Here is a 13,360-nt window from a genome sequence, read left to right as displayed (position 1 = left end):
AAAATCCAGACTCAACTTCTGGGCAAAAATATACAAACCAAAAGCAATATAAGGCAAGCAGAGCCTATCAATCCAACCACATTAATAATACTCGGTCTCATCGCCATCAGGCAGTGTAAGCATAACAGTTTTTGAAAGATTCTGTAACTCTGTTTTAATATACTACAAAGCCCAGACTTTGTATTTCTTAACTGGAGCTGGTGAACTGGCAAGAATGCAAAGCAATTTCTAATTAATTGAAAATGCTTGAGTCCTTATTACTGAAGTAGGGCTTGAATGGCTTGGAAGCGCATTCTGTAGCCTAAAGTCTTGAAGAGAGAAAAAGAAAGGGTTTTTAGATGGGTGGTTAGCTGGGGCTTGGGTATTTAGACATGCAAGGTTTGTTTTATGGTGGTTTTGAATCTTTAGGTGTTAACAACACGCCATTAATGGTCAATACTGTAATTCTTCCACACAGGTTTCTGGAAGGTGTTTTTTTTTGTTGTTGCTGCTGTTTGGTTGGTTATTTGGGGTTTTTTTCCCCAGAAACCAGCATGCATATTTGCAAATGACTTTCAAGGCTGCCCTCCCTCAAAGCATCATCATCACTTCATTCTTAGTGGAAGTGCAGGATGGCCACCACCCCTCATTCTCCCCAAATGGCTAATTTGCCCTCAGAGGTTTCAATGCCCTCTGCAAATGAGAAAAACAGACAAAAACTTTGGGCAGGTGCTGCAAAGAAAAGACTTGATCCTTCTGGCATTAGCAACCTAGGTCTTCAATGTACTGTCTGTCCTGGGAGCTTTCCTGAATAACTTTTTCATGATAGAGGCAGCAGTCTCTTTCAGTGTCAGACATAAAACAGGATTTAATTCTAAAACATCACAATGAATATTTTGTACAAGATTTCTCTGGCACATGAGTCAGGTAGATTTAAATCAAATGAGCCAAAAGATCTCTGAAACAGTTTACTTTAGGGATGTTTCTTTGACCTAATTGTAACTGAACCAAGTATCTTTATTTGTATCCATGTACTTCCTAAGCTTGTTTTCTGCTTTTGAACAGTTTTAGGAAGAATCAAGTGTTTCATTCTCAGAACTGAAATCCAACTTCCAAGTACAAACACCATCATGAATTGTATAGTACTACACATCTTCATAACCTAGTCCTTCTGAGTGCTGGAACAACTTTAGCTAAGTGTTAATTCATTTAGCTGTAATTTTCTGTAGGTATTTATTTTCTTGTGCTCTTTCTAGTTTCAGTTACATTTCTAAAAAACATAGTAAATATAGGGTAAACTAGTGAAGGTAAGCACACATACACTAACTGTGTAACAATATTTTAACAGAAATGTAGAAGCATACATACAAAAGCCAACAAGAAATGAAACACAAATTACTCTAAGCAGCTAATAAAAGTCTAACCTGACCTTGATATTTGCAGAGCCTGGGAAATCAGCAAAATGCCAACTCATGTTCTAAGCGACCTTGTACAAAGTAAACAGCTAGTCCATGTGGCATTTCAAAATTGAAAACCAGAAGTAGAAAAAGGGAACAGCCTTCAACTCTTAGCACTTTTTGCCCACTATGAAACTAAGTTACTTCCTGCATATTTCCCCTCTGAAAAGCCATATGGAGTAAGACAGACATGTTTGCTGCTTTGATTTCTCCCATTTTCAGGCCAACTGGAGCTGGACAGGAACTCCAGAAGCTTCTTTTTAGGCAGACACAGGATGAAGTGGTTCAAGATCCCTCAAGTAACTGTACCAGATTTTATCGATGAGAAACAGCCAGCCCCTTCTCCTAGAGGTCTTTATGTTAAAAAGAAAATAAAGCCTCGTTTGTAAAGGTAAAGCAGATAGCACATAAAATGACTACAATCATACACTGATAAAGTAGAGCATTAGCTTGAGCAAACAAGAAACCAAAAGAGTCACCCTAGGAAGCAACAGCAGGCACCTCCAAAAGCTGATACTACTGAACCATATAGGCTTTGCATAAACCCCAATTCCAACTGCATTTATCCTGCAGCTGAATGCAAGACCTTCAATCAGTTCAACCAGAGGTCTTCATCTTTGGCAGAGCAGACTTTCCATAAAGGAGAAAGTTTTCCTGGCGTCTTACAACTCTCCAGCAGGAAAGACTGCTGATGCACAGCTGGAATACCAGAGGCTAAAGCTCCTGAGAGGAGGTTTCACATGAAGTTTAAACACTAAAAACATTTGGTAGGACAAAGGATGCAAATACCTTCCGGTGCCTTGAAAAAAAATCAGTTTCTTGAAAACTGAGCTGGGAGGAGACAGCAATGTTCATCTCTCAAAATCACAACAGCACTGGACTCAGACCAAACTGCAAGTCAGAATATCTTAAAAGTATAATGATACTGGAAGGGAAAGATAATCCAGTGAGAATCACAAACTGGTCCTCAAGGTCCTAAGAGACTCACTGGAAGAGGAGCGTCAGGTTTCCAGCAGTTCTTATGCCCCCATCCTCTCAGTACCTCACCAGAAGTTTGTCACTTATCTCAGACTAGTGCTTCAGTATGCAGGGAATAGCTCACCAGCTCTCTTGAAAGGGCTGTCTGGGAAGCTATGAACCAGATCTGCACAGAAACTCTCAGAGTAATTTAATTCACAAAGTATTTCAAAGATTCCTGTATAGTTGTTAAACATGATCAGTGTAGCTAAGGAAAGTGTGGCTCATTAGAACTGTTTATATTTTTTTTCCAGGTTTCAAAGGACTCTAAGTAAGATGGTGAACAGCACCTTATCAAGACTCAAGAACTAGCTAAGAGATAAGAGACAGTATTTGTATAAATGACCAAATCTAACTGTGGCAGAAGGTTATCAGTACCACACTGCAAGGGACCATGCAGTCTCTTCCCCTCTCTAAGCACCTGTGTATATATTCAGGATGTTGGCTGGCAGACACCAGCTGGCTGGGGAAGGACATTTCTCTGTCCAGTTCTCTCTTGTAACACAAGGAAAATGTCTGCATTGACCATATAACCTGAAGCATGTTGTTCAGTCAGGTCAAAGCTCAGTTTCCTCAACTTATTACGTGAGTCTCTTCAGCAAATGGAAAAGTAAAGGAAAAACTGCATGGGACCACTGGGCCTCCTAGTAAAATGGTGTTTATGAAAAATACTTTAACTCCCATGTTTCTGAACTGAGTATTTGAAAAACACTCAGTTAATCTTTAAGTCGCAGAATGATCCATACTCCTTGAAAAAAATAAGTTACAATTAATGAATACATACAGACACTGGAGCATTTAATTAATGGCCTGGAAGGAGACAAACAGTAAGCAGCAATATCTTTAACAAAACAGCATTTATATTATCCAAGAGAAAGTCAGAGAATTTCAACCAAGCGAGGTTGCTGGGCATCGCAACAGCAGACAAGGCTTGATGCACAAATGCCAAATAAAATACAAAGGCAAACAGACTTGTTGCTGCAGAAGGTTTAGGTTAGGCACTCCTTGAGGAAACGCTTCAGCTTCTCTGGAAGAGTTCAGTGGGGACTTCTGCTCAATCACAGTTTTAATCAACAAAATAAACATCACTGACAAGACATTTGACTACAAGGAAGCATAACTAATGCAAACAGTTGTTCTTGTGTAATAGCAATGACACAGCCTCAGTCTGGAATATGTTTTGCAGTACTGAAGCCACCACCTCTGAATAAAGACACTGAAAAGGGGTGGAGTTCAGAGTCCAACAGACCAATGGAAAGAAGAATTTCATAAGAGACTTACAAAGCTATTGCTACCCACAAAGGCAGAAAGATAATAAAAAGTATAATACAACATTATTGCAGGGAACATACAGCACGTGGCAAAGTATACTAAAGAAAATATTTGATCATTTATGTAATTTGCTTTATTGACACAACATATCTCAAAGCAAAGAACTTCAAACTTCTCTGAAAGAGTCACCACTTTTATACAGACAATAACGTCCAGAGCATAAACAGGTAACACTGAAAGGTATCTGAAGTGTGATGTCCAGATCACATGGAAATTCCAGACTCTCCAAAGCAGCTGCCTCCACAGCTCCTTGCAGACAATCTGATGAATGCGACTGCTGTTTTCAGCTCCAAGGATGCCTTCAGACACACATACAGTTCAGTGGACTGCACTGTTTATATCTGCAAGAAGTGCCCCTCAGTTGCATGTGTGTTTAGTAACGGTCTTCCCCACTTAAGTATTACAGTAGTTTCCCTCCCCTCCCCCCAAAAAAAGACTGAAGCTAAATATTTTTTCCCTTTGCAGGAGTTTTCTCAAGAAGTGTACCACACCTTTCAGAGAAGCGTTCCTTCCCCAGGATAACACAGCACCTTGCTCCCATTTGAAATACAGAACTACAGAGCAGCAAAGAAGCAGCAGTCATTCCCAGACTTCAGGTATTGGGTTTTTGGTTTTGTCTTTAATAGATCTACTGTATCATGGGCAATGTCAAATGCCATCCAAGGTATGATAAAATTTAAGAGCTTAATACAGAATTTGAACAATTGAAGATGTAGCGAGCAGAGTAAACATCTGTGTTTATTTTAGGCTAATATGGTGGAGAAAAGAGTTTAATTTCATAACCACACTGGGAAGCATGTAGTGGAACTAATGGGCTTTTACAAGGGATTTTACAACCCCCAAAATACAAAACTCTGGGCTTTAAGAGACTTACGCACGCCCTGATCCATTAAATACTGCCCTAAATCACTCCCCACAGACTACTGGGTAGAGAGGGCAGTCCTGACAGAGCTCTTCAGAGGCAGTAATACAAATGAACAGAACCAAATTAATTAAAAATTATTAGTGATGCGCTAACAACAGACTGGTTTAATATGGCAGTGGTAGGTGAAATGGCTGCAGAGAACAGCAAGATAGAGAAGTAACAAAAGGAAATACACGTCACCAAGCTACTCTCCATCTTGCCCTTCTCTCCTCCTCTGGAAAATCCAGTGAATCAGGGAATACCTAACAAGTGAAAAGATCTGCCAGGCAAAAATGCAACAGCTGGAGCCAAAACTTACAATAAAAACTTCATATTCTCAAGCTATCTCAGCAATGCATCTTTAGTAATTATCCAAAGACAAATCACCTCATTCTAAGTACAAGGGAAGGGACAGAAACTGCCAGAAACAAGTCAGCTGCAGATAAAACAACTGTTACTTATTAGCCTGGTCTCACAGCACACATCCACTAACCCAGCCTCACCAGAGTGGTCTAGCCTATTTTGTTTTAGTGCCAAACACATGGAAGATGTACTGAAAACTTAAAAGACAGCTCCACAAGAGATTATTTGGCACATCTGATCACAAAGATTGAAAATTCCCAGCCTGGAAATTCACCAAAGGCACAAGGGAAGAGGCAGCAGCATGGTCTAAATTGGATGCTGTCTTCCTGTCATCGGATCAGTTGAGCTGTTAATACCTCAGGTGTTTTATTACAGCTACCTCTTAACCAAGGTTTGCTGTTGGGAAATGGAAAGCAGCATGAAACAAATGGCAGGTTGTGGTAGGTGTTCCAGAACCCATACTGGATAAGGTACTGACTGTGTATCTTTTAGTGCCTCATGAATCAATCTGCTCTGCACAACACTGAAATCAAGTATCACAAGAGAAACAAACAACATCTACGATAAAGTTTGTTGATGTCCGATACTTCAAATAATTTGTACATTCAAACTTAGAGCCGCCAGCTCCAGAGGCTGCCACATGCTCCCTGCTTCTTTTGTATGTGCCAGTTCAAACATGAAGGAAGAAAAAGAATCATAATCCCTCTTGGCCTCGTTCAGAGAGCTGTCTCTTGGAGATACTACTGTAGTGACAGCAAATCACCAGCCAACTTGTCAAGTTTGGCACAGACAGATCTCAGCCATTACCAAAGAGGCCACTATATTTTTTTAATAAAAGTCTGGAAAGACACCAGAAAGTCTACCATTGCTACACCACTGGGAAAGATGACTGTACTTCTTGCAGGAGTCTGACCCAGCCTCCCTGTGCTAATACAAAGGTGAAGACTGCTCTTTGCACGTTATGTATGCCCATGCCAACCAGAATCAGAAAAGAGTACAACCCTGACAGCATGCTCTGGCAGGTAATAATGCTCTATAAAACAGCAAATATTCCATCATTTAGGAGACTAGCATATTCAACATTTATGATCCATGTCAGAGATAGTTCCTCTACATTTCAAGCCTGTAAGTATTCCAAGCAAGGCAGTATTTTTTTCTGAACACTAAGTTAACATGACTTGTTACTGTATACTTTGTGATACAAAAACTGAAGAAAGTGGTATTTGGCAAAGAAAGTTTTAAAAAACAAAATACCAGAGCATAGAATCTTACATAAAAATGTTAAACATTAGCCTTTTGATGTTTATCCTCCCTTCTTAGCAAAGAAAAGTCACGTCTGCCCAGAGTTTAAGGCTGGGATTTTCAAAGAAAACCAAGGCAGGGAGCAAATATTACTCTAATTAAATAGGAATCGAACCCTTAACTCCCCTCTTTGAAAATTCCTGCCTAAAGCTCTGCAGAAAAAGTAACCCCTGTGCTAATGTTTAAGAGCAATATGACCAGACTAACAGCTATTTTAATTAAAAAGCACAGCCCTGCTGCCTGAAGAGCTTTTCTGCTCAAGACAAACATTTGCTTCTTAAGCTAGCTCCTAATACTGGAGTTATTTGGTGGAGTCAGCTGTTAGCACACTGTGCTTCCCTTGAGACAAAAGGTCGCCTAGATTTTAAAATATACAGTTCACTGGAGCCCCCTTTTCAGGGGAAAACAAAGCCTAAATAAATACAACTGCCATGGGAGCCTCGCCTTCCCAGCCACAGGGGTAGAAATAATGAAGGGAAGCAAGCAGGCCAAGACTGCAACTGAAGACTATAATGTAGGTCTTCTAAAACCCACTTGAGCGTGGACATAGTCTATCACCAAAATCCAGACTCATCCCACAACTCTTGATTCAGCACTTCAGGAGCAAACTGTGCAATGGACTTAAATCAATGGAGGATACAAATCTCAATCTCTGCTGTGCACCATCCCTGGAGGTGATTTGGGCCAAACAAATATTCATGATGATCCTCTGAAGCACTGCAAACTTTCTACAATGTGAACCAGGAGTTCTTCTCAGCCAAGAAAAACAAAATCATTTACAGCATTTCATATTGTTAATCACTTTAGTACCCAAATTCTCAAGTCATCTTTCTTGACACAAAGCTGCATAAATTAGATCAACAAAGTAAACAGGTGCACTTTAAACAAAGTCTTGTTTCTTTATATAAATTGTAGTCTGGAACAACTGAGCAGTCTAGAGTTCTCAGATAGTTTCACTGTGTCCTGTGGAAGGACACCCTAACTTTCCATGTGACTTTACAGCCCCAGACTCCCATCACTTTCTTGGCATCCACTCACTCATGAGACCACTCTGTGAATTTTAATTCCTGATCCCAGACAAAAAAAATAAAATTAAAAAAAACCCCAAATAATTAAAAAAAAAAAGGATATTTTTTTTTTTTTTACTAGATTAGTGAGTTAAAGTGGCACACTCCAATGTGTGGGGAGTCCCAGCACACTCCAGGGGAGCTGGCTGGGAGCAGGGAGAGAATGCAGACACCTTTTTCCTCAGACTGCAGTGACGTTTAAATGCTCACACTGCATCAGGCCGCTTTAACTGCTGCAGAACAGTAGCATAAAGGAGAGTCCTCACATAGCACAGACGTTAACCAGGATTTCTGGCTAATTTTAACTCTAACACTTAAAACACACCAAATTCTCTGGCCTGCCATGCACAGAGGAAGATACTTCCAATCTTTCACAAAAGCATCCTGATCCATTTTTAAGAAAATGTGAGCTTCACTACACATCTGCAACATTGTGCCTTGAAAGGAAACACTTGAAACACACATGGGTTCTGACAATGGATTTAACCTGGGATAAGATAAAGTCATCTTCAAACAAAAAAAGCAGTTGACATTCAGCAACAGGAAAGATCTGGGGCAGTTTCACCAAAACGCATCTAAGATTGTCTTGCCAGTTAGAAGTTTGAGGTTGACAATTACTATAACCATATGAAAGGAGAGAACTTTGAAGGTGAGAAAAACATTAGTGACAGCAGGAATTTCTTGTCATTGTTTCTGAAAGGCAAGACTTTATCTTTGCAGCAAAAGCAGCAAAATGAGAAAGAGAAGGCATACACTTCCAACAAAAAGAGAGCAGTGAGCTCTATTTGAGGAGTAGGAAATTAGACTGAAAGTAAACAATGTCTCAAAAGCTGGATTCTAGTAGCAAGTAGAAAAAATATTTTTAAAAAAATGTGTAGTTATGCAGTCCAGTCTGCCACCTGTCAGGGAATTACAAGAGGCAGATGGTTACCAAAAGGAATTGGGACAGATTCCGTTTCAGTAAAGGATGCTTCAATATTACTTTACACAAAACTATTCTTTGTCAGATGCAGTACAGCCTCTTGATTTTCTAGCAAGGAATGCGACTGGTTTCTCTACACCATGAAGCACAAACTATATTAACAAACATGTTAGATCATCATCCAAAGCACAAAGATTAAATAAAGACTTACACTGCAAACAGACCAATTTAAATTTCTCAAAGATTACTTGACAGCCAAGTATTTGAAAGAAGAGACTGCAGAACTGTTATGAAGACAGCATATCTACACTGTTAAGTATTTTCAGGAAATTTAACATCCTCTCATTTTTGGCTGATGTTTACTTAAAAACATGTGTATTTGGGCTTGCTTTTTTTTTTGTTGTTTTAAACAGCACATAATGTCCTCTAACCTCAAGGTCTCATTGGAAGCTTTTGACTTCCTGAAGCATTCACTCCCACAGTTCAACACTGCTGGGCTATAAGCATTTATCAGAACAGACTCTGAAAGAGTTGTTTGCTCAGCTCTCCTTTCTTCACTTACCTTAGAGATGATTTACAATGTTATAAACCATGTTTGTGCAAACGATAGACCTGCACTTATACAGTATTTCCTTATTGCTGAGTAACTCCTCTTTTGTAGTTTACTCCTGTTGGCATCAGCTGCAGTTTCATCTTGAAAAAAGTTCTCTCTCCAAACTATTCTAGCAGTCCTCCATCTACCTTCCCTATTTCGTGCTTTGCCTCAGTGTCACCCCTCATGTCTCCAAGCCGGACATGTACTGTTATCTTGCAACTTCTTGGTCTCTAACTGAAGATGCAGGAAAGGGATTGATGTCCGTTCAGACAAACAAGCTTCTTTTAAGGAAACGCTACTGAGATAACACAGCAGAGTCACTGCTGGGATGACCTGCAGGACCACATTAGAACAAGAGGCAAGACGTTTGTCCACTCGCTCCACAGGGCTGCATTCACTGTGGAGCTGGACAGGACTTTGGGGTGTCATGGGACATCATTTGCATGCACATTTATTGGGCAAAAGAGTACTACAGATACAACAAATGAGTTGTTAAAGGCCAGGTGGCCAAGCATATTGCACTGCAGAGGCTTTCAAGCAAAGCAACATAGAGAAGGCCCCAAACACAGTCCTCCATTGCCATCGTGAGCCTTTGGCCTGCAGAGACACTCAGACCAGCAGTTACACTGCAGCAGAATGGCTATCACCAAGGCATCCTGTGAGTGCACAGAGCTACTGCCCTACTACATGTGTCAAACATGCCAATACGAACATGCATACCTACTTCTGAAGTTACTGAAGTACACCAAAACTGGCACTGTTCATTTCAGACAAGAGAGTTCAGTTCGCCAGAGGCTCTAACATTCATTGTTCAAACAGCTAAGCTGCTGTTTCCTAAATGGTGAGACCAGTTTTAGTTGTAAACTGACCTGATTCTTGAAGTCCAGAAAGTCAATGGCCTTGAGAAGCCATCATCTAAAACCACTGCTGCACTGATAACCTTAACTTCACCATAAACAACGGGAATTCTCAGAAAGCCCATTCCATTAAATTGTTTTAGAAAGCCATGGGAACATAAGGTTTGGGGAGTTCTCTCTTTCCAGAATTTCATCTAAAGGAAGCATCCTCCATGAACACAAGGTTTTCTGGAGAGACTGTGCACATTGAAGAAAGATGGCACAAGACTAGGCTACAACACAGGTCTAACCATTTTTCCCAGTGCTAGTTAGTCAGTGACCATACAAGATTCAGAACCACCACAACTGTATTGCAAAGAATTTCAGTGGTTAATCGTAGAGATAATCTACCACAAAACCAAACCAAATCACAGCCTATTACCACCAAGGTCTCTTCCTTGCGAGGTGCAGAAATCATCTCTAGCTGACAGCAGTTATCCACCCAAATCCTGTAAACCAAGCTAAATTTACAACGCCTCTGCAAAGCAAAATAACCTGTTGTAGATTATATACTCACACTGTATGCACTCCTGATCCATCATATCCTCTATGCTTCAAGAATAAGCCTGAGATTAATTTACTACTGACAGACACTAGAAGCCATAACAAGGTTTATAATTTCTGTGGCATGGATCAAGATTTTAGGGGTCACTGAAGGGTTGCTGGCTCCACACGCAAGCTCTCTTCATGTTTTCCTTTGCAAGTTTCACTTTCTGCAGTCTTTAAGGACACAGACAGAGAAGCAGTATAGAAGCAAGGGTACTTGCTCATTGAGGGAAGGTCTCATTCTCATATTTACATCTAGTTTCAAAAATTTGTGCAAGCAGTGGTACATTTCACTCTTTTATGTGGTTTTAACTTTGTTTAAGAATATATAATTTTAAGTTAGTGAGGGTTCTTAACTGGCAGCCTCCTTTGCAGCTAATGACAACTAGTTTATAGTGAGAATGATACTCTCTGAGGAAAAAAGCTAGAACAACCCAAAACCTCTGATCTCTAGCAGTCAAACTCCTCACTGTCCATTTGTCTGAGTTACCAATCACTACAGATATTCTGGTTTTTAACGTAATGTTTTCTCGATACAGAGAAAAATATGCTAAAGGTTCTTCAGAATCTGAAGAGCTAGTTCAAGCTCAGTTCCAAAACAAGTATCCCAATTTACTTTATGAAAGAAAAAATGCAAATAGGGTATATACACCTCAGTTTTCCAGTTTTAGAGCTTTTTTTCTACCTATAATTTTGAAAGAAAGGCAAAATTATACTCAACCGAAAAAGTGTGCTAGCTAAGAATGACTGGTATGACTCAAAAAACCCCCATGCCAAAACTGGAGGTATTTGTTTATTTTTGAGGTTTGGAGACATTTTGTGACAAACGATGACACTGAATTTCCTGTAAGCTGCTTCCTTACATCACTCGTAACACTTTCTTGAAATTCACACTTTTTCCACCTACAGACTCAGAGTAAAGCAAACTCATTTCTGAAGCAAAAGTAGCTTTGCTAGTCAGAGAACTCCAGATAAATATCAGTCACAGCAGGAAAATAATAGTAGCAAAAACATAAGCTTCCCATACATAGATTTCTCTTTCCTCCCTTTCTCCCACCTATGCCTCCTTTCAGATTTGCCTGGTTCCTCAGCAGCATTACTATCATCTACATGAGGATCATTATCCCAGGTTAAAAATACTCCCAAATGTATCAGCAAAGCATGCACACACCTGTAATAACAAAGCCATGTTTTGTACTTTTGAAAAACACATATCCTCTTACAAAGTAATCCAGACAAGCAGAATTGCAGATCTGATAGCCACACTGCATTGTGGCTCAAGAATCATAGCACCTGTCTGCCAAACCCATGTGCATATAAACCTGTAATACTGCCTGGTGCAATGGGAAATAACCCTCCATTGCAGTGGCTTTGATGCAAACAATTTTAAGGGTTCCACTGACATCTGCTCCTGAGACTGCAAAACACAAGGCACACGTGAGCTGCATTCAGCCATATGCATCTCCAATTGTACACCAAGTGAAGGCCAGAAGTCCTGCATTTGTTTTCATAGTACATACCTGTCCATTGCGGTGGGCAGCGGCAATTGTACGTGTTCACACCGTCCACACATATACCCCCATTTTGGCAGTTGTGATTTGGGCAGTCGTCAACGTTGTGTCCACAGACCGTTCCCTCAAAACCTGGACAAAGCAGAAACACAGTAGATTGAAATAGGTTTCCAGACTCTTTTGAAGAGAATTCACCCTTCATGCAGCTTCCCCCCTTCTTTTTTTCTTAAACACTTGCCCTGTTAACCTAATCCTGATGAACTTTAGTGCAGCACCTGACCAGAGACTTTGTCAAGTGCCTGTGCTGATAGCATGCAGGTCAGATTACACAGTTAAAACACTACTAAAGTGGGTAGATGGCCCAGTATGTTTTCACAACCAAAAAGACAAAGGTATTTTTTTCTTTAAGTGACTAATGAGCACTGTTATTCAATGCAAACAAAGTGAAGACCAAGACATTTAGTTTATTATGAGGTAAGCTCACCACTGTTCACCAAGCAGCAGTTAGAGATCAGCCAGGACAAGTTTTTCCCATGGCAAAAAAGTGTCCAGCATCCACTCCAATACCTCAGCACAGTCCATATGCCTTGGCTATGTCAAAGAAAGATCTTCTATACTTTGAAAACAAGCTTCCAAATTCCTGATTTGGCCCTTTTCAGTGTTAGACAAATCAATCAATCAACAAATCAGTGTTTAAGTATTGCTTGGGTGGTGGCTAAGCCCTGACTGAATAGCAGAAGAAACCAGACACCCTTCTCCATTGAAAAAAATATCAAGGCTCCTAATGATCATAGCCACGCTGGCAAAATATCATTGCTAGATCTCCTCCTTTCAAATAAGGAGAAGTGGAGACATTAGGGAAGGGAGTCATCGATAATACATCTTCCCCTCGATTACCCCTGCTGATTTACTTCATGCTTCATTAAATAAACCTGCCATTTCTGCTGGATGAGAGTACTATTTATCAAAGCACAAGTGGATGCATGCTAATGTGGATGAAGTAAACGATTCCAGAACACACACGTTAATTTAAAACGTCAGCTCTGCCTCTTCCGCTGCTTTGGAATGTAATATTAACATGACACAGTCCTCATCAAAAATTATGCTTTAACCCCTCTACTTTTGATGCCCTGTTCCAGACACTTCCATAATGTCTGTGTCAATTCACACAGACCCTCCAAGCAGCATCTGGTCCAACAGAGATCGTGCTGTGTGGCAGATGAGACTGAGCCTGTAAAGCTCCGATGCAGCTTCTCCAGACTACTGCTACTTGCAAGAGACTTGAGATGCACTGAGATGCATTCCCACCTCTTGAACTTCTCCAATACTACAGGTTAAGAGTCAGAAGCAGAGTGCTGTTGCCACACTGTATCAAGTGTATTAGCATCCATCAGGAAGGAGGAACAGACCCAACATAAAAATAAATTAAAAAAAAAAAAAAAAAAAAAAGTTCCCACTGCTAACAGCAT

The 13,360-nt window shown here is 40.2% G+C and overlaps 1 protein-coding gene across 4 annotated transcripts in view; it reads right to left on the bottom strand.

Moving 5' to 3' along the window:
• Positions 1–13,360, bottom strand: part of NOTCH2 (notch 2) — an 83,784-nt gene that overhangs the window by 47,143 nt on the left and 23,281 nt on the right. For all 4 annotated transcript variants that reach the window (XR_003398913.1, XM_026853754.1, XM_026853753.1 and 1 more), the window contains exon 5: positions 11,901–12,023. Coding sequence is in view for 3 of the 4 variants with exons in the window: in XM_026853754.1 (XP_026709555.1) it covers positions 11,901–12,023 (123 nt within the window). In the remaining variant the exon portion in view is untranslated. The remainder of the gene's footprint in view (positions 1–11,900; positions 12,024–13,360) is intronic.

The sequence above is a fragment of the Athene cunicularia genome, assembly GCF_003259725.1.
Source record: "Athene cunicularia isolate RWA chromosome 8 unlocalized genomic scaffold, athCun1 chr8_part1, whole genome shotgun sequence".
NCBI lineage: Eukaryota > Metazoa > Chordata > Aves > Strigiformes > Strigidae > Athene > Athene cunicularia.
The sequence above is the reverse complement of the archived record's forward strand: the minus strand, read 5'-3'. Positions and strand labels throughout refer to the sequence as shown.